The 25570-nt window shown below is 41.5% G+C and overlaps 1 protein-coding gene across 1 annotated transcript in view; it reads right to left on the bottom strand.

Moving 5' to 3' along the window:
• The window catches only part of APPL1 (adaptor protein, phosphotyrosine interacting with PH domain and leucine zipper 1), a 37438-nt gene extending 12274 nt beyond the window's left edge, over nt 1–25164 (bottom strand). The window contains exons 1-13 of the mRNA XM_040994682.1: nt 24983–25164; nt 18693–18791; nt 17368–17427; nt 16495–16566; nt 14006–14093; nt 13489–13530; nt 12923–12981; nt 11063–11209; nt 10000–10082; nt 9178–9336; nt 8015–8203; nt 4928–4970; nt 3612–3668 (exon numbers count right to left, since the gene is read on the bottom strand). Coding sequence (XP_040850616.1) covers nt 3612–3668; nt 4928–4970; nt 8015–8203; nt 9178–9336; nt 10000–10082; nt 11063–11209; nt 12923–12981; nt 13489–13530; nt 14006–14093; nt 16495–16566; nt 17368–17427; nt 18693–18791; nt 24983–25036 — 1152 coding nt within the window. The 5' untranslated portion in view covers nt 25037–25164. The remainder of the gene's footprint in view (nt 1–3611; nt 3669–4927; nt 4971–8014; nt 8204–9177; nt 9337–9999; nt 10083–11062; nt 11210–12922; nt 12982–13488; nt 13531–14005; nt 14094–16494; nt 16567–17367; nt 17428–18692; nt 18792–24982) is intronic.
• Nucleotides 25165–25570: the final 406 nt, after the last annotated feature.

Below are 25570 nucleotides of genomic sequence, written 5' to 3'. Positions count from 1 at the left end.
TAAGTGCGCAGCATAATGCCTGGAAAAGTAGACACACAGCCATCTGTCGAATGAAGAAATGCAGGATAGGAAATATTCATGAAAATATAAAGACTAGGGCCCAGCGCAGTGGCCTAGCAGCTAAGTCCTCGCCTTGAACACGCCAGGAACTGGCGTGGGCACTGGTTCTAATCCTGGCAGCCCCGCTTCCCATCTAGCTCCCTGCTTGTGGCCTGGGAAAGCAGTCCAGGACGGCCCAAAGTTTGGGACCCTACAACCGTATGGGAGACCTGGAGAAGACTCCAGGCTCCTGGCTTCAGATTGGCACAGTTCCGGCCATTAGAGTCACTTGGGGAGTGAATCATCCGACAGAAGACCTTCCTCTCTCTCTCTCCCTCTGTATACCTGACTTTGTAATAAAAAATAAATCTTTAAATATATATATATATATAAAGGCTTTATATATATATATGAAGACTAGCATTTGTTAATTTTAACCTACTTAGGCCCAGTGGCATGGCCTAGCGGTTAAAGTCCTCGGCTTTAACCGGGATCCCACATGGGCGCCGGTTCTAATCCCAGCAGCTCCACTTCCCAGCCAGCTCCCTGCTTGTGGCCTGCAGTCGAGGACAGCCCAATGCTTTAGGATCCTACACCCGTGTGGGAGACCTGGAGGAAGTTCCTGGCTCCTGTTTTCGGATCGGCACAGCACTGGCCATTGTGGATACGTGGGGAATGAATCATCAGATAGGAGATCTTCCCCTCTATTTCTCTTCCTCTCTGTATATCTGACTTTTTAATAAAAATAAATCTTTAAAAAAAATTTTTTAACCTACTTATTTGAAAGGCAGAAAGACAGAGATAGACATGTTTCACTCCCCAGATGCCCGCGATAGCTAGGCTTGACCACAACAAAAGCAGGAGTCTGTAACTCAATCCGGGCTCACACTGGGGGCAGACACCTGCTGCTTTCCAGAGTGCACATTAGCAGGAAGCTGAAATCCAAAGCAGAGGCAGGACTTGAATCCAAGCACTCTGACATGGGATGTGCTACGTTGTACCAAGTGGTAATTTAACCATTGCAGACAATGAACATGCCTGAAAGTTAGTACTCTAGCTATGCTAGCAAAGTATTAATGATTTTGTGTAATATATTTACACTAGAAATATCCACATACTTAGTAATTTATGAAGTATATCTATTTTCAGTCCTTGACTTGAAGATAGGAAAGATTTCTGTAAGAATTGCTTTCAGGGGGCCAGCACTATGGTGTCAATGGGTAAAGCTGCTACTGCAATGTTACCATCCTATATGGACAGTTTTGAGTCCCAGCTGCTTCACTTTCAGTCCAGCTCACTGCTAACGCCCTAGGAAAAATAACAGAAGACGGCCCAAGTCCTTAGTCTCCTGGAGACCTGTAAAACTCCTAGGACCTAGCTTTGGTCAAACCCACCCTGACCATCGTGGCCATTTGCTCAGTGAGTCAGTGGATGATAATGGTAGATGAATCTCTCTAGAACTACTTTCAAATTAATCTTTAAGTATTTTTACTTGTTCTTTTTTTAAAATTCTGGCTAGGAACAGGCAGTGCAGAGTATATTGCATAATGGAATGCCTGGAATTGAGTCCAACCACTGCTTCTGACATCACCACACTAATGTGCCTGGGAAAGCAGACGAAAGCCCAAGGGCTTGGGCGGCTGTCATCTATGTGCTGGCTTCAGCCAGGCCCAGCCCTGCCTGTTGTGGAGTGAACCAGAAGGTGGACAGATCTATCACTATGTGAGATTCTTTCAAAAAAAAATCTTTGAAGGAAAAAAAAAGGTGAAATCTAAATAAGATAATTTAAGAAACAGGAAGGCAAAATTAATTAACCAGGTCCTGTCATTCAGTATTTATTTTCAATATTTGGAATATTTTCTTACTCATACAGCTTTATTTGTACAGTAAATATGCAACAGTAACAAACTATTTTTCCTAAATCTGGCATGAAATTTTTCCTGATTAACTTTTAAAGTAAAAAATAGAGATCTATTAACCTAGTAGTTAAAGTCCCTACCTCACAAGTACCAGGATCCCATTATGGGCACTAGTTCTAATCCTAGCAGCCCTGCTTCCCATCCAGCTCCCTGCTTGTGGCCTGGGAAAGCAGTTGAAGACGGCCCAAAGCCTTGGGACCCTGCGCCTGTGTGGGAGACCTAGAAGAAGTTCCTGAATCCTGGCTTCAGATTGGCGCAGTACCGGCCATTGCGGTCACTTGGGGAGTGAATCATCAGACAGAAGATCTTTCTCTCTGTCTCTCCTCTTCTCTGTATATCTGACTTTCCAATAAAAATAAATCCTTACAAAAAATAAATAAACTTATAAATGTACTATAAAACTAACAAATTACTGATATTCTGGAGATCATCAAATTCTGTTTTGCTGATGCAAGTTTCCTCTTGGCTATCTTTATCATGTCTTGTCTGGCACCTAAAAGCTATTATGATGTTGTCCAAAATAATAATTAAAATTAATTAATTTAAAAGCTATTATGATGGAAATAGCACTCTTCTTTTTCCCAGTTCTCTTCATTTGTGTTTAACACTTGGTGGTCACCTTTACCTATTCATCTTCATCCTTTATATCAATCCGTTACTAATTTGTCTGGACCACATACTCCCATCTAATCTACCATTACATCCACAGCAATCGAAGGCTTAGAAGAATGAGGTCTTCTTAGTCTTACTAACGCCTCTGTCCAGCTGGGCAGGGACAGCTGGGTTCACAGCACAGTGAGGCTGGCTAAAGTCACATCAAGTTGCACAGGTTCCATCCTAGAATCATGTCTTTTCCCACTACACTCCTTGTATACCCACTTGCTTCCAGAGTTCTCTGGACCTCTGGTTTTACCTGTGTGTTTGGATTGCACTGTACCTAAAGCTGTTTCTATTTCAGAGTTCAATTGGTTTAACCTTTAACTGGTTTAAAGGACAATTTGCAAAACTTGGAAAACAACCTGCATTACCAGACATAATGAATTATAATATGCATTTTAACAAGATTCCCCATATGACTTCTAGGTGAACTGACATTTTACATTACTCCTCGTTAAAAACTTAATTTCCAACAAAGTACTAGTTCTATATGCATACTATTTCTGTATTTACAACTTTAACTCTTTATCTGCCTTTTCCTCACCATAAATTCCTACCTCGCTTCTACCTTCTCCACTCAGTTTTCTCAAACTTAAGTCCAACAGTGATATTAAACATTTCAAAAATTAAGTTTCCATCATCACAATATACTTTCAATGGTATCCTGATTTATATGAAATGTTAACAGTCTAGTTTTATCTCCCCATAAAGATATATTCCTGGAAGTTAGAGACCATAGCTTATTTTTCTTCTATGTTTTCCTTCTCCAAAGTGTTCAATCCGAGGCAAATTAGTCAATACTAAGTATTTGCTGACTGACTCATTTCAGTACTTCCAAATTAACTTATTTTTCTAGTAAGAACAGATATTCATTACATACATATTATATTCACAATAGCCATACACAGTCAAAAGAAAACATGAGAAATTATGATTAAATATAAATCATGTAAATATACAATTATTTTTGCTGGATCTAGTAAATAAAAACATTACCTCTGGATTTTCAGTTAAGTATATTTGTTTAGATATGTTATTTATTGTGCAGATCCACTGCAAAAGGAAAACATAAAAATGATTAATATTTTTACACAGAGCTTCTCTTCTTGGATGTTCAATATTCAACTGAAACAGAATTTCCATGAGAAGTTCCACTTAAGCTTCCTTTGTAAGGAAGCACATTTGTATACACTCACAAAGAATCTTCGAAAAGCTCATGGAAAACATGTATTAGGAAAAAACTATGGATGGATTTAAATATTTTAAAATTATTTTTTAACTCCATTTTTCCATAAGCTTCTTAAAATACCTTTCTAATAGAACATTCAGATTAATAATTTTAAAACTTCAGATTCCATAAAAACTGAAATATAATAATCACATTAAAATTTAACATTCTATATTTCTTGTTTTCACTTCCTCTCTTAATCCTAACTAAACAAGACAGTCTGAATTATTATAATTACCAAAAGAAAATACTCCTGGCAATTAAATTTTGCATACCCCGCTTCCTGCAAGTTCCTAAATAACACATCGAACACTGCTCCCCATCTTCTGCTTCTCAAGACCCAGGGACTCCACGCCTGATGAGCCTCACTAAACTGCTATTTTGTCTGATAAATCATGCACACAGTAGACCCATTTGTTTCTCAGAGATTGAAACAAATTTCAGTGGCAACATTTACATGAAAAGCAAATAAAGGTAGATCTTTACATAATTTCTAACTCTGCCTTTTATCAACATAATAATACCAAATTAAAAAGCTGAAAATCCAGTTGCGGTATATGATCTCATGCAAGGATACAACTCCAGACAAAGGCCGTGAAGCAACAGTTCTTGGCAGTACCTTGCCTTCCAAATCTAGTATAGTAAGAGTAGACACGGAGCTAAGACAAAAAGGCTCAATAGGAACAACAGACACTCCCAAATTTTTGTTTTTCTGGTTTTCATTCCCACACAGTTTGTAGCTTTAGGTGCTTCCTGCATTGACTATGTTCTTATGGCAGCAACTATCAAAAGTTGGTGAGGGAAGAAATTCTACTGCCACCTCATGATTCTAACCGTGTGCCAGAAGGCAGCAGTCACAAGGTCACTGCTGAATTTGACCCCTGAACACAGCAAAGACACTCTATCTAAGGTCCTTTCAGTCACGAGACTGAGAGTCTTAAAATGCTGCTTGTGAGGAAAAGACTCATCAGGAAAACACCTTTAAATTGGGAAAATGCTCCTAAATTTTTACAATGAACACATTAAGACTGTCATCAGAACAGTATTAGATGCTGCTAAAGAAATTCAATAGATAAAAATCTACCTCTTCGTGGTCTTTTTTACTCTCTGCTTGCAAAATTGAAGATCTAGGAAAAAAAGAAAATAGTTTCAACCTCAGTATTTTCAAAACTTAAACACAAGCAACAAAATTTTAGGAAAAGGAGACCACCACTTAACAACTCTGCATCTGGCCATCTACGTTAAAATGGGAGTAGATATTGTTCCTCAGCAAACACCTGAGGAAGGTTCACATCAATTAATACAATGCATTTCAAGTGACCATGCTAGCATATAAATCAATGATCCTTCTAGAAAACACCTTTATTATTGATCATTTCTCCTTTAAAAATAAATAACATGAAAAAAATCAATACCACTAACAGCAATATTTAGGATTTTCTGTGGTGGTAATGTTTTAGAAGTGAGAAGAAAATCAACTTTCACTAATTTTGTATCATATCAGGAATATTACATAGGAAATCATCTTAAGTACTAGCAAAAATTAAAAATACTATTAAGTATTATTATTAACTTTTAAGTAAGTCTGACAAACAAACATAGGGCCCCCAACATCCAATGTGATAACTGACATTCAGAACTGACATTCTGAAATTAAACAGCCTCCATCATAAAATGTAGTGGACAGTATTTTTCTTTAAGGGGAAAGAATTGGATTTATATGGGGGATGTGGAACGGAATGACCTTTAGAAAACCCTGAAATTGCTCCTGCATGTTAAAGTTTAAAGGTAAAAATAATAAGAAGAAGAAGAAGAAGAAAAAGATAGCCAACTCAGGATGTGTAGCAATAGGAAAATATTTAAATTACAATACATGTCCTTAAATAGATTATAATGCAGGCATAATAAGGCATAGTGAATATGAACCTAAATTAGATAAACTATTTTTTCAACTGTTTAAAAAAACATACCTAGGGGATGGCACTGTAGCCTAGCACATTTTAAGCCACAACCTCCAGTGCCAGTACGCTACAGGAGTATCGGTTTGTGTCCCAGCTGCTCCACTTTCAATCCAGCTCCCTACTAACGTGCCCAGGAAAGCAGCGAAAGACGGCCCAAGTGCTTAGACCTCTGCACCCACATGGGAGACCCCAAAGAAGTGCCAGGCTCCTAGTCTGGACCTTGCACAACCCTGGCCACAACATCGATCTGAGGAGTAGAACAGATGCCAAGATCTCTCCTCTAACTCTACCTTTCAAAGAAATAAATGACCCTTTGCCAAAAAAAAAAAAAGAGTACCTAGGATACAAACTGGGAGACAACAGAATAAGGAATTAATTGCTGCTTTTGGTGATGTTTTTTAAAAATATTGTTTTAAATGGATAAATGCTGGGTAAGTATCATAACATTTCATATTTACTTATAAATGTTCTCATTGAATCCACATTACGATCATTGTGGATTCATGACAATGATCCCCTCACTCTGTCTTCAAGAAAAGTGTAATGACTGCATCTGAAATCAGTGTGACAAAATGTAAAATAATCTTTGAATACAAAAAAAATTAAAACATACACAAATTTTTAAAACATTACTCTCATGCACAGCAATTATCAGCAGTACCAGCATTCTATATGGGTGCTGGTTTGATTCATCCTGCTCTACTTCCCATCCAGCTCCCTGGGGAAACAGTGGAAGATGGCCCAAGTGCTTGAGCTCCTTCACCCACAAGACAGCCGTAAAAGAAACCCCTGGCTTTAGCCTAGCCCAGCTCTGGCCACTGTAGCATTACTGGGAGTGAATTAGCCAAAGGAAGATCTCTTTGTCTCTCCTTTTCTCTATAACCTGCCTTTCAGGTAAATAATCTTAAAAACATAAATAACTTGTTTTAAGACTTTTTTAAATTTTCTTTTATTGGAAAGTGATATACAGAGAAAAGGAGATACAGAAAGATCTTCCCTCCACTGGTTCACTCCCCTGTAGCCACAATGGCCAGAGCTGAGCCAATCCAAAGCTAGGAGCCAGGAGCTTTTTCAGGGTCTCCCACACAGGTACAGGGTCCCAAATTTGGGTCGTCATCAACTGCTTTCCCAGGCCACAAGCAGGGAGCTAGAAGTAGAGCAGCTAGGATAAAAATCTGCGCCCATATGAGATTCCAGCAGATGCAAGGCAAGAATTCAGACAGGCCCAAAAATATAAATCATTTAAAACAAACAAACAAAAAATAACAGTATTCCAGATTCTCATGTAACAGTGTAACAAAAGCACAACAGCATTATAAGCAAATAAACAAAATAACTGATAAGCATTTAACACATAATGCTATTGTTAGCACCTACTATATGCTGGGCCTTGGTTACCTTTTTCCCCAAATATTTATTGATTTTTATTGGAAAGTCAGATTTACAGAGAGAAGCAAAGACAGACAGAAAAGATCTTCTGTCCGCTGATTCACTCCCCAACTGGCTGCAACAGCTGGAGCTAAAACGATCCAAAGCCAGGAGCCTCTTCCGAGTTTCTCACATAGGTACAGGGTCCCAAGGCTTTGAACCACTTTTCCAGTCCACAAGCAAGGAGGTGGATGGGAAGTGGAGCACCGGGACACGAACCAGCACCCATATGGCTTCACAGAACATGCAAGGCAAGGATTTTAGCCATTAGACCATTGCACCAGGTCCCAAACGGTGCATTTCTGATCAGGCTCCCAGCTAATGGTCCTGAGAAAAGCAGCGCCAAGCTGCTTCAAGTGCTTAGGTCCATGCCACACTCTTAGGAAACTCAGAAAAAAACTAGGGGCTCATAGCTTCAGCCTGGCATAAGCCTAGCCACTGCTGTCACCTAGGAAGTGAACCAGCAGATAGAAGGTCTCTATATACAAAGCTTTTATGGGGACTCTCCATCAACATGGGTTGCATTCCTATACCTATCGCATTCCTATTCCTTTACCTTGCAGAACTATTTTAGGAACCAGTTTCTTGACACTCTGACTACCTCAAATGTCAGTAAATCATTTCTTCAAGTCAGAAGAGAAAATGCAACTTATTTCTACAAGACAAATGAAATGATCTTAATACAGTATAAGTTTAAACACTATGCAATTTTTTGAACAAGGAATTCTGCATTTCAGTTGTTTAAAATACTTCAGATTTTAGTAGTAGAATAAATTACTAACTTTTTCCCATCAAACGAGGTGATCTGAAAGCAGTATCGCCTGTCTTCACAGTCCACAGCCATCACTGAACAGTTGTCTATGTCCATGGCCAGACCGCCTGCAACATCCCCACGCGCTTGACTCATTAAGTTTCCACCCTGCGTGAAGTAAAACTGTCTGTCCCAGGTAGATGACACCAAGCCTGTTTTACTAAATGAAGAAAGTACATTCATGCTTTAATAATACAGCATCCCAAGTCACTTTATCATCAGCCAAACACAAGACAAAGCATACTGCAAAGAACCAGTTTTTGAATAGGCTCTAAAGTGCCTCGAAAATTTAAATACCAGTTTTTCAGTCTCTAAAACGAATTCACATAAGTTGACTCACTTTGTGTGAAAGTATATCTGAGACAAGGCTGAAAATTATTACACAGCAGTTTAATGATGCTCCACAAAAATATAGGTTATATTTCAAAGAAAAAAAACTCAAAATAATTTTATTCCTAGGACTAATAACTTCATCCTATCTTAGATGAAAACTGAAACTTCACTTCATGCAATAATTACACAGTTTAAAATATGGTAACTTGAAGCTAGTACTGTGGCATTAAGCTGTTATCTGCATACAAACACCAAGTCATTCAAACTCAAACTCTATTCACCTTTTCATTCCGTTTCTCAATAAACATCTAAACAGAATCTTACTCTTAAAAAATTTTGTCACACTTCATCAGGATCACATAATAGCTAATACCAGGGCCAACACTATGGCACAATGGATTAAGCCACTGCCTGCAGCACTGGTATCTCCTATGAACACCACTTCAAGTCCCAGCTGCTCCACTTCTGATCTAGAGCCCTACTAATGTACCTGGGAAAGCAGAATACGGCCCAAGTACTTGGGCCCCTGTACCCATGTGGGAGACCCAGATGAAGCTGCTGGCTCCTGGCTTCCGTTCCAGCCTAGCCCAGCCCCAGACAGTGCAGTTATCTGAAAAGTATACCAGTGGATAAAAGGTATCTATCTATCTGTCTATATACAGATATATCCAACTCTTTCAATTTAAAAAATAACAATAAAAAGGCCCAACCTCTTCAAATGAAAATAACATCAAATATTATGTTCATTTGGCATCACCTTACATGATTCATAATATATGAAAATAACAAGAGTTTTCTTACTTCCTAGCATTAAGGTATCCAGCCTTTCGGGTTAAGTTTCGATTAACAGGAAATTTGGTGGGATCTGGGTCAGGCACATATAAGGGATCACTGGCTACTTCCAAATCCTCTATCGTCTGCTGCATGGTTTCCACGTCACTGTCCATTTCCCTGCGGACACTAACACAGAAAACACATTATTTCCTACCAAAACAAAAAATTCCTCACCAATCACATCCACTTATATACTTGCTTTATATATATTTTGTTTAAAGAGAAAAGCAGAGTTAGTTGGTAAAAGTAACATGAATATATTTTGAATAGCTTTACATTTTATTTGACTTAAGTATTTTGGAAACAATACTAAATCCAAAAAGTAACGAAGCACCACAAATGGCTCTGTGTCTTTATAGCAATGTTTTTCATTTCTTCATACCTTACTCTGACCACATCATTGCTAATTTTTGAACCTGATTAGAACTGCTTTCTGTAAATTTTTATATTTAGAAAGCGAGATTTATTTAGCATATTAAGTTATCTCCCATCCAATCCTCACAATTTAAACATAATTCCACTTATGGGTAATTACTGTGTCTTCTGTATTCAGACAGAAAAATCTAGCTTTGAATCACTATATTTATCATCAAATTTATGAAATTCAGAGTTCACACTCCAGGGAAACGTGGGGGGAAAAGGCAGGCAGCAGCCACAAGCCACTGCAGAGACTCTCATGGAAGGAAAAACACTCCCTCAGGAAGTGGACTGGTAAGTATCTTTAAATTGTGGCATTTAGCTGTCAGTGTATCCACTCCATTTTAAACTTAAAGGAAAAAAAGTACTTACTTCTGGACACTTGTTCCAATATTAGCTAAAAATTCTTCCAGTTGCTCACTGAGATTTTCAGAACCCATCTTAAAGAAACTTATCTGGGGTGAAAGACGAGTGGGTTGAACAACATAAATATGCACACCAAAAAAATTATATCAGCAAGTCCCAACATACACAGATAAGTAAAAAAAAACAGAAGGGGGGGTTATTCCATTTTATGCATCTGAAACTTTACTAGACATAAAGCCACCCAGTAAGCAAGATTTAGACCCCACTGATATCCTACCATATTTTAAACTGCACAAAAAATACACACGTATGTAAACTATTTCATATTTTCCTAAAAGATATGTAAATTTTGTAACTGAGCCAGAATAAGTACTCTTATGTGTGAAGATACATTCACGCTTCTTAGACTATATGTTTATTTAACAGGTAGGAGTGGCAAGTGAAGAGGGGTGATAAGAAAGAAGAAAAAAGAAAGAATGCATGATTTACTAGCTCATTCCCTAAATGCTCACAAGTGCGGCAGCCCCACTCTACTGCTCATGTAATTCAGAAGCCAGACACTCAATTCAGGTCTGCCACGTGGGCAACAAACACCAATTACTTGAGTTCTCACTGCCGCCTCCCAGGGTATCCGTTAGCACCAAGCTGCAGTCGGCAGTTGGGACCAACAGTCAAACCCAGGCGTATTCCAACGTGGTACACAGGCATCTCTGCCAGCACCTTGATCACCAGGCCAAACACCCACCCCAAATTCTTGATTTTTAAGGAACAAATCTTATCTACTACCTAAATTTTCTAGCCTACTTTCCTATAAGCAGAAAGGATCCAACCACACATGATGGCAAGTAGTTCGATTTACCGTAAAACATCTCAAATCATTTACAAGGAAAACTGTCATCCCAACTTTCTTAAAATAGTACTCCAATGACATTTTTAATATTACTTTTAAAAACTGAGATGCAGGTAAGTACACTGATAATAGTTTGGATATACTTACATTAAACTTTACTGGAAGCTTGAAATACAGCTTCTCGAACAATTATAGTCTAAAGTATAATACAGTATTTACCTGAGCTTGCATGTACCCAAGCAGAGGTTCTAACAATGCTATTTTCTTCTTATACTGAAGAGTATTTAATGCACAAAAATAATGCATCATCGTCTGGTGCTGTTTCTTTCTGGAAGTGTAGACATCTTCTGTTACTTCATACTTCACCTGTGAATGAAAAAATTAAAAATACTATTACTTATTTAATTTTGAATTATCTTCAATAGCAGCTATGTGAAACAGCCTACCAAGCAAAATGGTTTATCAGGAACAATTCGACATGAATTCCTATTATTCAATTATAAATCCTTCAATATATTGGCTAAGTGTATTTCCCTATTTTAAAACTACCAACCTCATCCTTTACAAAACACATACCACAGAAAAGTTCTGCACACAGCTAGGACCGATACAATAACCAAACTAAGAATACAGTCTACCAGAGAGGAAAGCCAGACAACCGTTAGCTCAGCACGGGTCTCCGACATACGCTAACACATACTACTCTTAACCTCCTGGTCCTCTTCCTACCAGCCCCTCCTCTCCTAATTGCTTTTACTCCTTCACTCGTACTTTAAAACACATATGCCCCTTGATTTTTTTCTATTCACACAGTATTTTCTGAACACCAATTGTGCAATACGCACTTAGCTCTTCCCTCTTTCTCCTCTAGAATCCTATCAAATACCAATATTCCAATATACCAAGGACTCAGTGATCAGTTTTTTCAAAGATTTTTTTATTGAAAACTCAGATTTACACTGAGAAATGTCTTCCATCAGCTGGTTCACTCCCCAAGTGGCCGCACCAGCTGGAGCTGAACCAATCCAAAGACGTGAGACGGGAGTTTCCTCCAAGTTTCCTACATGGGTACAGAGCCCCAAGGCTCTTAGCTGTCCCTGACTGCTTTCACAGGCCACTAGCAGGGAGCTGGATGGAAAGTGGAGCCAGTGAGATTAAAACCGGTGCCCATATGGGATCCTGATGCATGCAAGCAGAGGACTTTAGCTACTAGGCTACTGCACTGGGCCCTCAAGGATCAGTTTTATCTCCTGCTCCTCACTATTTTAAGAGCCAAAGGAGGGGGCCCGGCACAGTGGCCTAGCGGCTAAAATCCCCACCTTGAACGCACAGGGATCCCATATGGGCGCCGGTTCTAATTCCAGCGGCCCTGCTTCCCATCCAGCTCCCTGCTTGTGTCCTGGGAAAGAAATCAAAGACAGCCCAGAGCTTTGAGACCCTGAACCTGCGTGGGAGATCTGAAAAAAGCTCCTGGATTCAGATCGGCTTAGCTCCAGTCAATGCGGCCACTTGGGGAGTAAATAAGCTGATGGAAGATCTTCCTTTCTGTCTCTCCTCCTCTCCTTATATCTGACTCACTAATAAAAGTAAATAAATCTTAAAAAAAAAGAAAGAAAAGAGCCAAAGGAAACACACGTCCACCTGGATTTTCGTGTGTTCATGTGCAGAGTGTGTGTGTACACGTAATCACATGTTGAAATCCTCACAAAACCTGCTCTTCTACTTTCTTGGCTCTGCAGGACTCATCTAGGACTCACTTTTGATTCTGCTTACTAGCACAAGTCTTGTCAATCTTTCTTATAAAATCTCTCTCAGGGTTGGCAATGTAATGTAGCACGTTAAACTGTTGCTTGCATTGCCAGCATCTCAGTAACATTAGATAAAACCTTTATTATTTACAAACTATCCCCATAATTTTCTTCAGATTTCCTCTAGTCTTTTTTTGATCCTTCATTTTATTTTTTTCAATTCTCATGTTAACATGACACTAATACTTAGAAAACAATTCAATATAGTTCACAGACAGAATTACAAGAATATAATGCATAATGACACTACAGGAGAAGATATGCATCACACCTTGTCATTTTCTCTCTTTTTTGACAATCGGCTGTATCTGTTAATTGCAGCATCATGATCTGGAAAGCAAGAGCAAATGTTAACAGCAGTACGACAGCACCAACGGGTTCTTACTTGTGTACCTTTCTGAAGTGTGCCAACAAAAAGAATTCCCTACCACATAATTACTGCATTCAAATTTTTCTCATAAATTTCTCCCATATGCCAATTCCCTTTAAATTGTGTCTGTGTATAAAATTGGCATATATCTATACATATATATGTAAAATGCCTAGAAAACTATGTATTAGTGAATTTTTTTAGAAGTATTCTAGTACAAAAATAGCAAATGCTCATTAAAGAAAAACTGAAATGTACAAGGTAAAACATCTTAGACATTATAAACAGTAAGCTACAAATTTACTTTTAATTTTTAAATAGCAGAAACTAAGTAACAAAATAATTTAAATTAGATTCACTTAGGCTTCTAACTTTCTCCTTTTTTTAAGTTTTCAATTTTCATAACCCATCTAGCCATGGACGTGCACCAATAAATGCCTCATTCAAGACACTGACTCAGGACTTACCATTACTGGCAATCTGAAACACTTCCTTTAATGTCAGTATCTCTGAAAAAGTTCAAGGATAATTCCAGTTCAGTATATTTATGAAATATCCTAAAGTTTGCTTAGAAGACATTAAAGTGCCAATTAAAGCAAATTAAAACCTTCAAATAATACTTCAACATTAAGATATAGTTACTCCATATCTTAGCTCGTCTTTGGAACACTATCACTAGCAACAACGAGAGCAGAATCTCAATCGCTGGCACAGCCTTCCTGAGCCCCTCCTGAGCCCCCACAGCACAGTGCTAATCCACAAATCCTAACAGACACAGTGTCACCGTTACGTGGTTTTTATAATTTCTGAAGGGAAGGGATAACTTACTCATACCAGTATTTCTCAGCATCTAGTTCAGATATCTACCCAGAGCTCCTAAACATATCTGGTGACTACAAGTGGTCACAGTCTAGGTAGAGAGTGATATGCATCTTACAAGCATTGACCTTCTGATGAAAGTAAACGTAAGTTTGACTTCAATACCTTTCAGGTCTCTTTCTTTAAACTGGGTAATAGGGAACATCATGGCATCAGCAAGTTGAGTTGAAAGAACCGCATGACAAGAGCTAAGCTAGTGAAAGAAAGACCAAAAAGGCCAAATAACTAACTATGCAGAGACATTTATTGAGTATAACATAAATTTAACTGAACCTTAGTAAAAAAAAGTTTCGATACAGTTCATACTAAAAAGCACTAAAAAGTATGTGGTTATTACAAAATATTACATATTCAAAAATTCCATTAAAACTCAGAAAAAAAATAGAATGACCTTGGTTTGGCAATATCTTCTTAGATATGACACCAAAAGCACAAGGACCAAATAAAGTATAAACTGGATTTCATCGAGATTAAAAATTCTCATGCCTCAAGGACACTATCAGGCAAGTGACAACCCATAAAATTTGAGAACACATGACCAATCACATATCTAATAACAGACTCGCACTTAGAATGAAGAGCTCTTACACCTCAATAAGATAACAAATAACCCAATAAAAAAGTAAGCAGAATGGACTTAACGTACCGTGGGCTAACCTGCCACATGCAAGGTTTGCATCCTATATCACAGCAGACCCAGCTACTATGCTCCCAATCAAACCATACAGTAATGAGCCCGGGCAGGCAGCAAGCAGATGACGGCTAAGTACTTGGACACCTCCCACCCACCAGCAGGGTGCGTGGGCATTTAGGGAGTGAACCAGCAAATACAGATCTCTCTCACACCACCACCACCCCTCTACCACTCTGCCTTTCAAGTAAATAAATCTTTGTTAAAAATATCTTTCAAAAAGTGGGCAAAATATGATACATATTTCATAACTGTATAGCCAAAAAGCAAATGAGAAGATGCTGAACATTTTTAGCCACCAGAAAAATGCCAATCAAAACCACAGTATCACTTCACATTCACTTAAGATGTCTATAATGATTTTTAAAACCATGAGAACAATCATTGATAACGTTACAGAAAAACTGCAACTCTCCTACATCACCAGTGGACAGAAAAATGATACAGGCACTACAGTTTGATAGTTTGTGGAAAATCCAAAACTAGCCTATGATCCAAAAGCCTCACTTCCAGCTATACACCAAAATAACTGAAAACTTGTCTTCAAGAAAACAAACCTGTACACAAGTGCTCCCCATAGCACTACTCACACCGGATAAAATGTGGAAACAACCTAAATGCTTATCAATAATAAACAAAATGTGGTAAAGCCATAAAATGAAACTTCTGTCAAAAGAAAAGTGCTGGAAAAAGTATACAACAACATAAAGCACAAACACATGCTAAGTCTACAAATTCTCTGAATTCATTATGTAAAATATCCAAAACAAGCAAATCCATAGAAACAGGAAGCAGATCAGGGGTTGCCAACAGCTAAACATAGGCAGGGGGAAATGCCAGCCTACAAGCAGGTTTCCTTTGGGATAATGGAAAGGTTCTAGAATTAGACAGTGGTGATAACCCACAACATTGGGAATACATTACATTTCAAGAGTGGCAAATTTTGCATATATTTTACCACAATTTTGTAATTTAATAAATAAATCACATTTCATTAAAGCATTATTCTAGGACATCATCCTAGCGTAACATTTTACTAAAATGATTTGTTAAAATAGTTCAAAAATCACACTTCCAGCTGTAAGAACTAGAAAAGAGAACTACTGACTCATGAACAGCTTTCACTGCAACAGTGAAGAACAGTTACGGACTCCCCACCCATCTCTCACTGTCTTTCTTCCTCTTAGCTACCACATCTTTTCATTTTTTAATGATTTGTTATGATGACTTAATTTGAGAAATTAAGCATTGTTCAGAAAGAAAGGACTAATAAGAAATGAACACACAAATGTTGCTTGACGTCATACAAGAAACCACAGGGTCTGGCAACAGAAGTTTTCTCTCTGCTCACATTCAGTAACACAAGGAAAGGCACACTGTTAGGGTAAGGCAGGTTAAGTCACTGCTTGGCAGTCAGTCCCAGCTGCTCTGCCTCCTAGCCGCTGCTTGCTGATGTTCCTGGGAAAGCAGCACATGAGAGCTCAAGCACTGGGGTCCCTGCCACCCACATGGGAAACCAGATGGGAGTTCCTACTTCTTGGTTTTATTCTGGTCTAGACCTGCCTGTTGAAGCCATCTGGAGAGTGAACCAGCAGACTGAAGATTTGGGTCTTTGTTTTTCTCTCACTCTTTCAAATACATCTTTTAAACATACATACATAAGGAAAACTTGGGACAATCCTTAGACTACAAAGCCACATGCTTCCTAGGAAATAATCTGTTTTAATCAGGTAAAAACGGTGTACATTTTCTTTTAATGAGACAGGCACCAAGGTATAGACATTACTTCTTCAGTAATCTTTGCAATTGAGCTTTACTGAGAATCATAGAAGTTCCTAAAAGCTAAACTTGAACAACTTAATTACAAGACAATTTATTCAAATGGGAAAAAAAAATCACTTGCCTCATCTATAACTTTTGAAAACTGCTGTAAAGTAGAGCTCATAACTTCATCATCACCTCCTAAGGGAAACCGCTGAGAAGAAACAGAGACAGGTTCAGTACTGTAGGTCTCCTGTGAATGAAACCATACTAACCTCGATAGACTTTCAAATTTTCTAACAAGTCTGAAGCTGTTATTTAAACAATAAAATTTACATATTTAATAAACACTAGTTAAGATGTTTGCTAGGTAACCAATTAACATGGTATACTATAATAGTATAGTATACACTGTGTAGTGGGAGTTTAAACATCTGGCATTCAGTTCCAGTCCTTTCAACAGCCAATAGTAGAAACTTTAGCAAGCCTCAAAGTTCTTCATTTGTAAAAATCAAGACAGGTAAACTAGATAACCCACGATATCTAACATTAAATTATTAAAACTATCTTTACGTAGTAAAATTTCAGTAGCATATTCTGTTAATTCAAAAAAGCCAAAGACTCCAGATGACAGTCTATTTGTTCCCAAAGATGCTGTATCACTGTATATTTTACATCAAAATCTTGATATACAGGGGCCAGTGCAGTGGTTTAGAAGGTTAATCCTCCACCTGCAAGCACCAGTACCCGATATGGGCACTGTTTTGTGCCCTAGCTGCCCCACTTTTGACCCAGCTCTCTGCTTACGACCTAGAAAAGCAGTGGAGGATGGCCTGGGCCCAGTACTCATGCCAGAGGGCAGAAACAAAGCTCCATCTTGGGATCTGCTCAGCTCCAGTCACTCGGCCTTTGGGGAATGAACCAGCAGACCTATCTCTGTCTCCCCTTCTGTCTCTGTAAAAACTTGCCTTTTAGATAAAAATAATCATTTAAAAAAATGTTGATAATACAATACCTGTTTTTCATATTCTTTTAAAAGTTTTGAAGTCAGGTGTGTTGCCGCACTTAATTCATTCTATGGAAAACAACAACATTCCAATGAGCAAATTACTGGTTAACGAAAAAAGTTTTAACTGAAAATCTAGGGCCCGGCGGCGTGGCCTAGCAGCTAAAGTCCTCGCCTTGAACACACCACGATACCATATGGGCGCCGGTTCTAATCCCGGCGGCCCTGCTTCCCATCCAGCTCCCTGCTTGTGGCCTGGGAAAGCAGACAAGGACGGTCCAAAGCCTTGGGACCCTGCACCCGTGTGGGAGACCTGGAAGAGCTCCTGGATCCTGGCTTCGGATCGGCATAGCATTGGCCGTTGCGGCTCACTTGAGGAGTGAGTCATAGGACGGAAGATCTTCCTCTCTGTCTCTCCTCCTCTATGTATATCTGACTTTCCAATAAATAAATAAATCTTTAAAAAAAAAAAAAAAAGCGGGGGTGGGGGGAAGTATTGGGCCCTGGCGTGATGATCGAGCAGCTAAAGTCCTTGCCTTGAACACATCGAGATCCCATATGGGTGCAGGTTCTAATCCCGGCAGCCCTGCTTCCCATCCAGCTCCCTGTATGAGGTCTGGGAAAGCAGTCAAGGATGGCCCAAAACCTTGGGACCCTGCACCTACATGGGAGATCCAGAAGAGACTCCAGGTTCCTGGCTTTAGATCTAGCCATTGCAGCCCCCTGGGGGAGTGAATTGGTGAACAGAAGATATTCCTCTCTGTCTCTCCTCTTCTCTGTATATCTGACTTTGTAATAAAAACAAAACAAATCTTTAAAAAAAAAAAAAGGAGGGGGAGGATATTCCCTAGGATCAAAAACGTGATGAGAGCAAATTTACTAGCAACAATAGAAGATCTTGATCAAACCTCAAAGATCGCAATCAGAGGGCCTTACTACGTTTGGGCACAAAGCGCAGATGTTCAATCATCCCTCACTTTCATAGTGCTACAAACGACACACCAGGAACTGAAAGGCAAGGTGTATTTTCAGGGTCGGGCCTGGCAGTTAGGATGACAGGATGTCTGTATTACAGTGCCAATACCCAGCTCTGCTCCTGACTGCTCCCAGCTTTCTGTTGATGCACACCCTGACACCAATGACAGCTTATGGACTTGGGTCCCCACCACCCACCCAAGAGACCCAGATTGAGCTCCAGGCTCCCGGCTACAGGCTGGCCACATCCTGGCTGTTACAGGCATTTAGGGAACAAACTAGTAGACCAAAGCTGTCTCACTGACTACTTTTCAAATAAAATGAAAAATAAATGAAACTACTGTCTTCACTCTTTTTACCTGTGCATCATAAATCCGATGCATAGCTTGATACAACTGGTTCATGTAGTTGGAAATAGCTGTAGCATCCTCTTCAAATACACCCAGTAATGATCTTGTCTGTTAAAAATAAAAGCAGTAAGTATATATTAATATAAATTGGAAAGTTTTTCTCAACAAAAACAAAACTATTACAGCTCTCATAATTCTGAGTTTTAATCTATCATCTCTTTTGATAATATCAAAAAATTAAGGGGTGTTATTCTCAGTTTCACATCTTTAGAGCAGAGACATTTGCCAACTACATCACACAAACTTACGAAGGAAACACAAAGGGCCCGGCGGGATGACCTAGTGGCTAAAGTCCTCGCCCTGAAAGTGCCGGGATCCCTTAGGGGACCAGTTCTAATCCCAGCAGCTCCACTTCCCATCCAGCTCCCTGCCTGTGGCCTGGGAAAGCAGTCAAGGACGGCCCAAAGTCTTGGTACCTGGCACCCGCATGGGAGACCTGGAAGAGTACCTGGCTTCGGATCGACACAGTTCCAGCTGTTCCAGTCACTTGGGTAGGGAATCACTAGACGGAAGATCTTCCTCTCTGTCTCTCCTCCTCTATATACACATCTGACTTTGCAATAAAAATAAATAAATCTAAAATAAATAAAGGCAATATTCCTTCCTAATATGGTCAGATTTTCTGCCTATAAAATATCAATCACACTTTCCTAAGTGCAGAATTTGAAGGATTTTTTTCTTATTTTTATTATTTTTTTATCGGAAAGGCGGATATACAGAGAGGAGGAGAGACAGAGAGGAAGATCTTCCATCCAATGGTTCACTCCCCAAGTGAGCGCAACGGCCAATGCCATGCCGATCCGCAGGCAGGAGCCTCTCAGGGTCTCCCATGCGGGTGCAGGGTCCCAAAGCCCTGGGTCGTCCTCGACTGCCTTCCCGGGCCACAGGCAGGGAGCTGGAAGGGAAGCGGGGCTGCCGGGACAGAACCAGCGCCCTCATAGGATCCCGGGCGTGCAAGGCGAGGACCCTAACCACTGCGCCACCGCGCTGGGCCGGATTTTTTCTTTTTTATACATTTTTACTTTGTTCAGCTGTTTTAAACTGTAAGCATGTAAAAACTACCTGTAAGAAAAATTTTACAAGAATGTCAACAAAGATTACAAAGCAAACTTGCCTATCAAAAGCAAGCTTTGCTTTCCATTTTGTGTCCCACAAGCAGAATAATTGAAATACCAACAATAACTGATAACTGAAGTTTAAAATCTGAAAAATGACCTTGCACTGTTATTCCAAAACACAACTTGAGCACTAAGCTTCTACATTCGTGGCATAAAGGGGGAAAAGGCACAGTCCATTCCCCAGGCTCAAGTCTTCTACTTCTCCAGGGCCCAGAGATGTCACTCTCGCACTCCACTCCCAACTCCCCATCATCATGCTATTTCAAAACAAAAAGAAGGGGACAGAGCTGTAGCATTGCTCATACAGCTGCTGTCTGCAGTGCCAGCATCCCATATGCTCCATTTCAGATCTGGTTCTCCGCTAATGTGCTCAGGAAAGTAGAGAACGGCCCAAATGTTTAGGCTCCAACACACACGGGAGACCTGGATAAAGGCTCCGGGCTTTGGCCTGGCCCAGCCCTGGTGGTTGTGACCATCTGAGAAGTAAACCAGAGGATGGAAGAACTCTCTCTCTACCTCTCCCTCTTTGTTTTCAAAATCAATAAATCTTAAAGAAAAATGCAAATCTGGGGCTCGGCACCGGCATTGTGGCATCAGAGTAAAGCGACTGCAACACAAGCATCTCAAATGGGCTTTAGTTCTGTCCTAACTGTACCACTTGCCATCTACCTTGCCGTTAATAGTTTGGGAAGTGTGCAGGGCCCTGCCCTCCACATGAGTGAACCGACAGACAGAAGATCTTTCTCTTCTCTGTCTCTCCTCCTTTCTGTATATCTGCCTTTCTAATAAAAAATAAATCTTTTAACAAAGGAAGAGACATATCTACTGGCTCACTCCCCAAGTGGCCACAACTGAAGCCAGGTCTGAAGCCAGATCAGCTGAGCTGATCTGAAGCCAGGAGCTTCTTCCAGTCTCCCACACGGGTGCAGGATCAGGTGCCCATATGGGATCCCAGTGCGTGCAAGGTATTAGCCACTAGGCCACCATGCCAGTCCCGATATCATTTCTTTAAATCGATGAAGGTATTTATTGCAAGATATACCACTTCCATATAATACCAAAACAAAATAATGCTGGAAAGCAAGCTGTAATTTAAGGTTTTCTTTACATCTTGGTATTTTTACATGCATACAAAGAATCCTTTAGAATTTTATCACAAATAGGTCTGATGTAAACACAAAAATACAACAGTACACATTCAAAATATGCTCCAAAGTTCTCTACCTCAATTCAACTCTTACGAATCACTTTTTGACTGTAGTGCCATCAATATTCATGCTTTCTCATGTTATTCGGTGTCATGGAGCATGTTTCGGACATGCTCCAGTTGTGTCCCTGGTATTTCCTTCCAAGACATGGATATACAGCAAGTTTTGATGCTGACACTTGCTTCCACCAAATAGGAATAGATTTGCACATAAAAAAAGTTCTTTCTTCAAATAGCTGTTAAATTGATTCACTGTGCTTACTAAAAGGCTACACACGCACTTGGCCAGTATAGGACCAGAAAAAAAACCACCACACATGTACATGGTGCAGGGAATGTCAGGTTCATTACAACTGACACCTGGGGTAACACTTATTGAAAAGCACAGCAAAATTGAATGGAATTAGAGATGTTAAAACGTTGGGAAAATCGCATCTCATAGTCTATGCATATTTTATATTACACAAAGCAATCTCCACTTGACGCTGAGGTTTGTCGTCACCATCCTTTATCATGAGTGAATCACTAAACATTTACACAGGAATCAGTAGTGTTGAAAACACACTTTTATATTTCACAGAGTTAGACTCTTTCAAAGGCAGCGAGATCTTCCATTCCTTGGTTCACTCCCCAGTTGACCACATGGGCAGGCCAATGCCAGAACCTTAAACCAGGCCTCCCATAGGGGTGGCAAGGACCCAAACACTTGGACCATCTCCCACTGCCTTTGCCAAGCAAGCCATGAGCAGGGAGCTGGATCTGGAGTAGCCAGGACTTGAAATAGTGCCAAATGTGATGCTGGCATGACAGGCAGTGGTTTTAATTGCTTTGTCACAATGCTGGCTCCAAAAACCAATCATTTTAAGTCCTACCTGTTGGACCAGTGCAATGGCCCAGTAGCTAAGTCTTCCCCCATATGCGTGCCTATTCATGTCCCTCCCAGCTGCTCCACTTCCCATCCAGCTCCCTGACTGTGGCCTGGGAAAGCAGTCAGCAGTCGAGGACAGCCCAAAGCCTTGGGACCCTGCATCCTCATGAGAGACCAAGAAGCAGCTCCCAGCACCACACTGGCTTAGCTCTGGCCATTATGGTCATTTGGAGTGTGAACCAGCAGATGAAAGATCCTTCTGTCACTCCTCTCTGGGAATGTGTCTTTCTGATAAAAATAAATAAATCTTAAAAAAAAAAAAAGATGCTTATATTTAATCAGCTCCATCTGGACTTGCAGACTGACCCTATTTTAAAAGCCATCTACTAGAAATCAACTCTGATAGGGTAACTGGAAGTCAGTATAGTCTTCCACGACTCCAGGCTCTAACTTCTAAGCACACCAACTGGCAAGCCACTTATAATTTGGTTTAAAGGATCCAATAAAAAAATTATCCATACCAGGAGCTTTAAAAGTGATAGTCCTTGTTACTCCACTTCCTGGACTCTATCCTAGATCAAACATTTCAAACAGAGGAGGACAAAAAAATATGCCCAACAGCATTATTCAACCCTCTTCAGAAAGGGAAAATTGTAAAATGCTAAGGACAGGCTAATTGCTAAGTCAATTACAGAAACATGCTGTCTTCTGCCTCTCTCACCCACAATGCATGAAGATAGGTGAGCTACAACGTTAAGTGTAACAACTGCTCTTCCACCATATAATTACATTAAACATATGCTGTTTAAGGAAAAAAAAGACTAAATAAAACTGTAACTTTGTGCTAATGCCTCACAAGTAACTGAGTGTGCACAGTTTTCTGAGAAAAGCAATCATTTCCTTATTTTAGTAATAATAGGAGTAAAAACTACAAACACTGGCTAAAATAAAGAGGGTTCAGAGAATCTAGGGGATTTGCCGTAAGGCAGAAAATCCTAACTGGTGGGCCCTGCACAGTAGCCTAGTGGCTAAAGTCCTCGCCTTGAATATGCCGTTATCCCATATGGGCACTGGTTCTAATTCCAGCAGCCCTGCTTCCAGCCAGCTCCCTGCTTGTGGTCTGGGAAAGCAGTCAAGGACAGCCCAAAGCCTTGGGACCCTGCACCCATGTGGGAGACCTGGAAGAAGCTCCGGGCTCCTGGTTTCAGATTCGCACAGCTCCGGCCATTGCAGCCACCTAGGGGAGTGAATCATCAGACGGAAGATCTTCCTATCTGTCTCTCCTCTCTGAATATCTGACTTTCCAATAAAAATAAAATAAACCTTTAAAAAAATCCTAACTGGTAGCAAGACTGAAAACCTTTGGCGCCTCCATTCCAGAGCCAGGACTTACCAACCTAAACCCCAGCTGTCCCAACTTATTTCCCCAAATCAACATTACCTAGTTCAAATGTGTTGCTTCTGGAAATTAATGTATTGATGCAATTATTTCATTGTTATTATAAAAAATCAATACTAAAAACCTCATTCTCAGATTGTAAACAAACTCTGTAGCAAAACTCAAGCCATAAATGAGTCAAGAAGTCATTTGTGCCTCACAAGCCCTGGCTTGGGCTGGCTGTGAGCCAACCTCAGCTGTTTATGGATTATAAAACACACCTCAGGTGGGAAAAGAAAAGCAAGGCAATCCGTCAAGATTTAAAAAAAAAAAAAAAAGCAAAACAACAAACTACACTCCACAAAAACACTCCCACCAAAAGTTTCGCAAATCATCTGACACAAGACAGTCTATAATTCCATACTGCAGGAGTCATTAAGAAAAATCTCAACTGGCAGGCAAGATAAACCCAAATTCAGCTGTCTATCTGTCTCCTATCCGTATGGGCTGATAAGAGTACATTACCAGTAAGCAACTGGCTTGGAAACATAACTCTGGCTGAAAAAAAAAAAAAATCAATCCTAAAATCAGAGCCCAATTTCAACTTGGCAATTACAACTGGCCCAAATTCCACGGCAGCAGTGATGTCCAGGAATGGGAGGATGGGGGGGAGGCGGGGGCAGACAGAATCGCCTTTTTTCTTCTTTTAGAGGAAACCCTATCAACTCGTTGAGACACATGAAATTTGTATAGCCTGGACTTGTAAAACGAACGGCGCTTCCGAAATTTTTCTAAAGCGGTAGCTAGCTAATTAGCAATATCTTACATCGCTTGTTGCGAAAAAGGAAGGAAGTTTCTTGACGCTAAGGCACAGGCCAACATCTTTCCTAAAAACAGCTGATGCCGATGAAAGCCCAACTAAATGCTTCCCTCCCCTCAACAAACCTCGGCGCATCGCCCACCCCCCCCACCCCCCCAAAAAAAAGGTCTGAAACCACAGCAAACCGCACCGGCTTCCTCTCCCCCCATTGCACCAACACAGAACACGGGGCTTTTATTTTGATGAATTTATCACGGGAGCCAAGACTGCAGCGGGCGGTGCAGCGGCCGCCCGAGCCGCTCGCCAAGCAGCCGTCCCTCGCCCCGCCGCGCTCGGGTGACAGCGGCCAGCCCTGGACACGAACACCCGGGGACGCACACAGCCCTCCCGAGGGGGAGGAAAAGACAAAAAAAAAAAAAAAAAGGAAAGAAAAACACGACCCATTTCCTTTCCTAGCTCGCGGAGCCGCTGCAATCGTCTGCAATCCCACTCCCGGGATGGCTGGCTCCCTGTTCTCCGCAAATGACGGGGTCAGGATTTAACACACCACGGCGTTTTGAAAAAAAAATAAAAGAGAAGAAGGACAGAGAGAGGGAGAGACAGACTCGCGTGCGTGCGTGACTGCCAGGCCCACGAAAGGAGGCGGCCCCCTCGGGTCCAGCCGCGCGAGCAAAGGGCCTCGGCGGCTCCGGGCGCGGCCCCGCGATGGCGGCAGGGGGCACCTGGGCTCGAGTCGGCACCGGCGGGCGACCCCGGGCCTACGCTCGGCCCTCCCGGCTCGCCCGGCTCGCCCGGCTCGCCCTCCTCGCCCTCCTCGCCCTCCTCGCCCGCCGCCGCTCGCGCCTCACCTGCGGGCTGTCCTCCAGCGTCTCCTCAATAGGCAGCTTGTCGATGCCCGGCATGGTGGCGGCGGCGGCGGCGGGAGGACACAGGGCGGCCGCCCACAGCTCCAGGTGCCGGTCCGCGGGCAGCAGCAGCAGCAGCAGTGGCGGCGACAGCCGGCCCAGGCCCGCTCGCCCACTCGCCCGTCCGCCCGCTCCCTCGCTCGCAGGCCCGGCCCGCCGACGCCGCCCGTGCCGCCCTCGCCCGGCGCGCAGCGGCCGCAGGGGGAAATCCCGCCCCCTCGGCCTCCTGGCCGCGCCTCCCTGCGCTCCCATTGGCTCGCGGCCACGCCCGTCCGCGCTGGAGGCGGCCGGGAGGTTGAGGCAGCGAGCCCGGCCGGCCTCGCGGGTGGAGCCGCCCCGGTGCTGTGTGGGCGGCGCGCCGCTCGTGGGGATGCGACTCGCCAGGGCCCGTCTTCCTGACGGCGTGCGGGCGCCGGGTAACCAGAAACCTCCAGCGAGGATGACACTGGGGAATTTGAGGCAGCCTCCCGCAACATATTTCGTCAGCGACGTTGGAAAAACACCCTACGTTCCCTCAAATCATAACCTTCC

The sequence above is a fragment of the Ochotona curzoniae genome, unplaced genomic scaffold, assembly GCF_017591425.1.
Source record: "Ochotona curzoniae isolate NIBS_2020 unplaced genomic scaffold, NIBS_Ocur_1.0 contig_908, whole genome shotgun sequence".
NCBI lineage: Eukaryota > Metazoa > Chordata > Mammalia > Lagomorpha > Ochotonidae > Ochotona > Ochotona curzoniae.
This window is presented reverse-complemented; position numbering and strand designations above follow the sequence as displayed.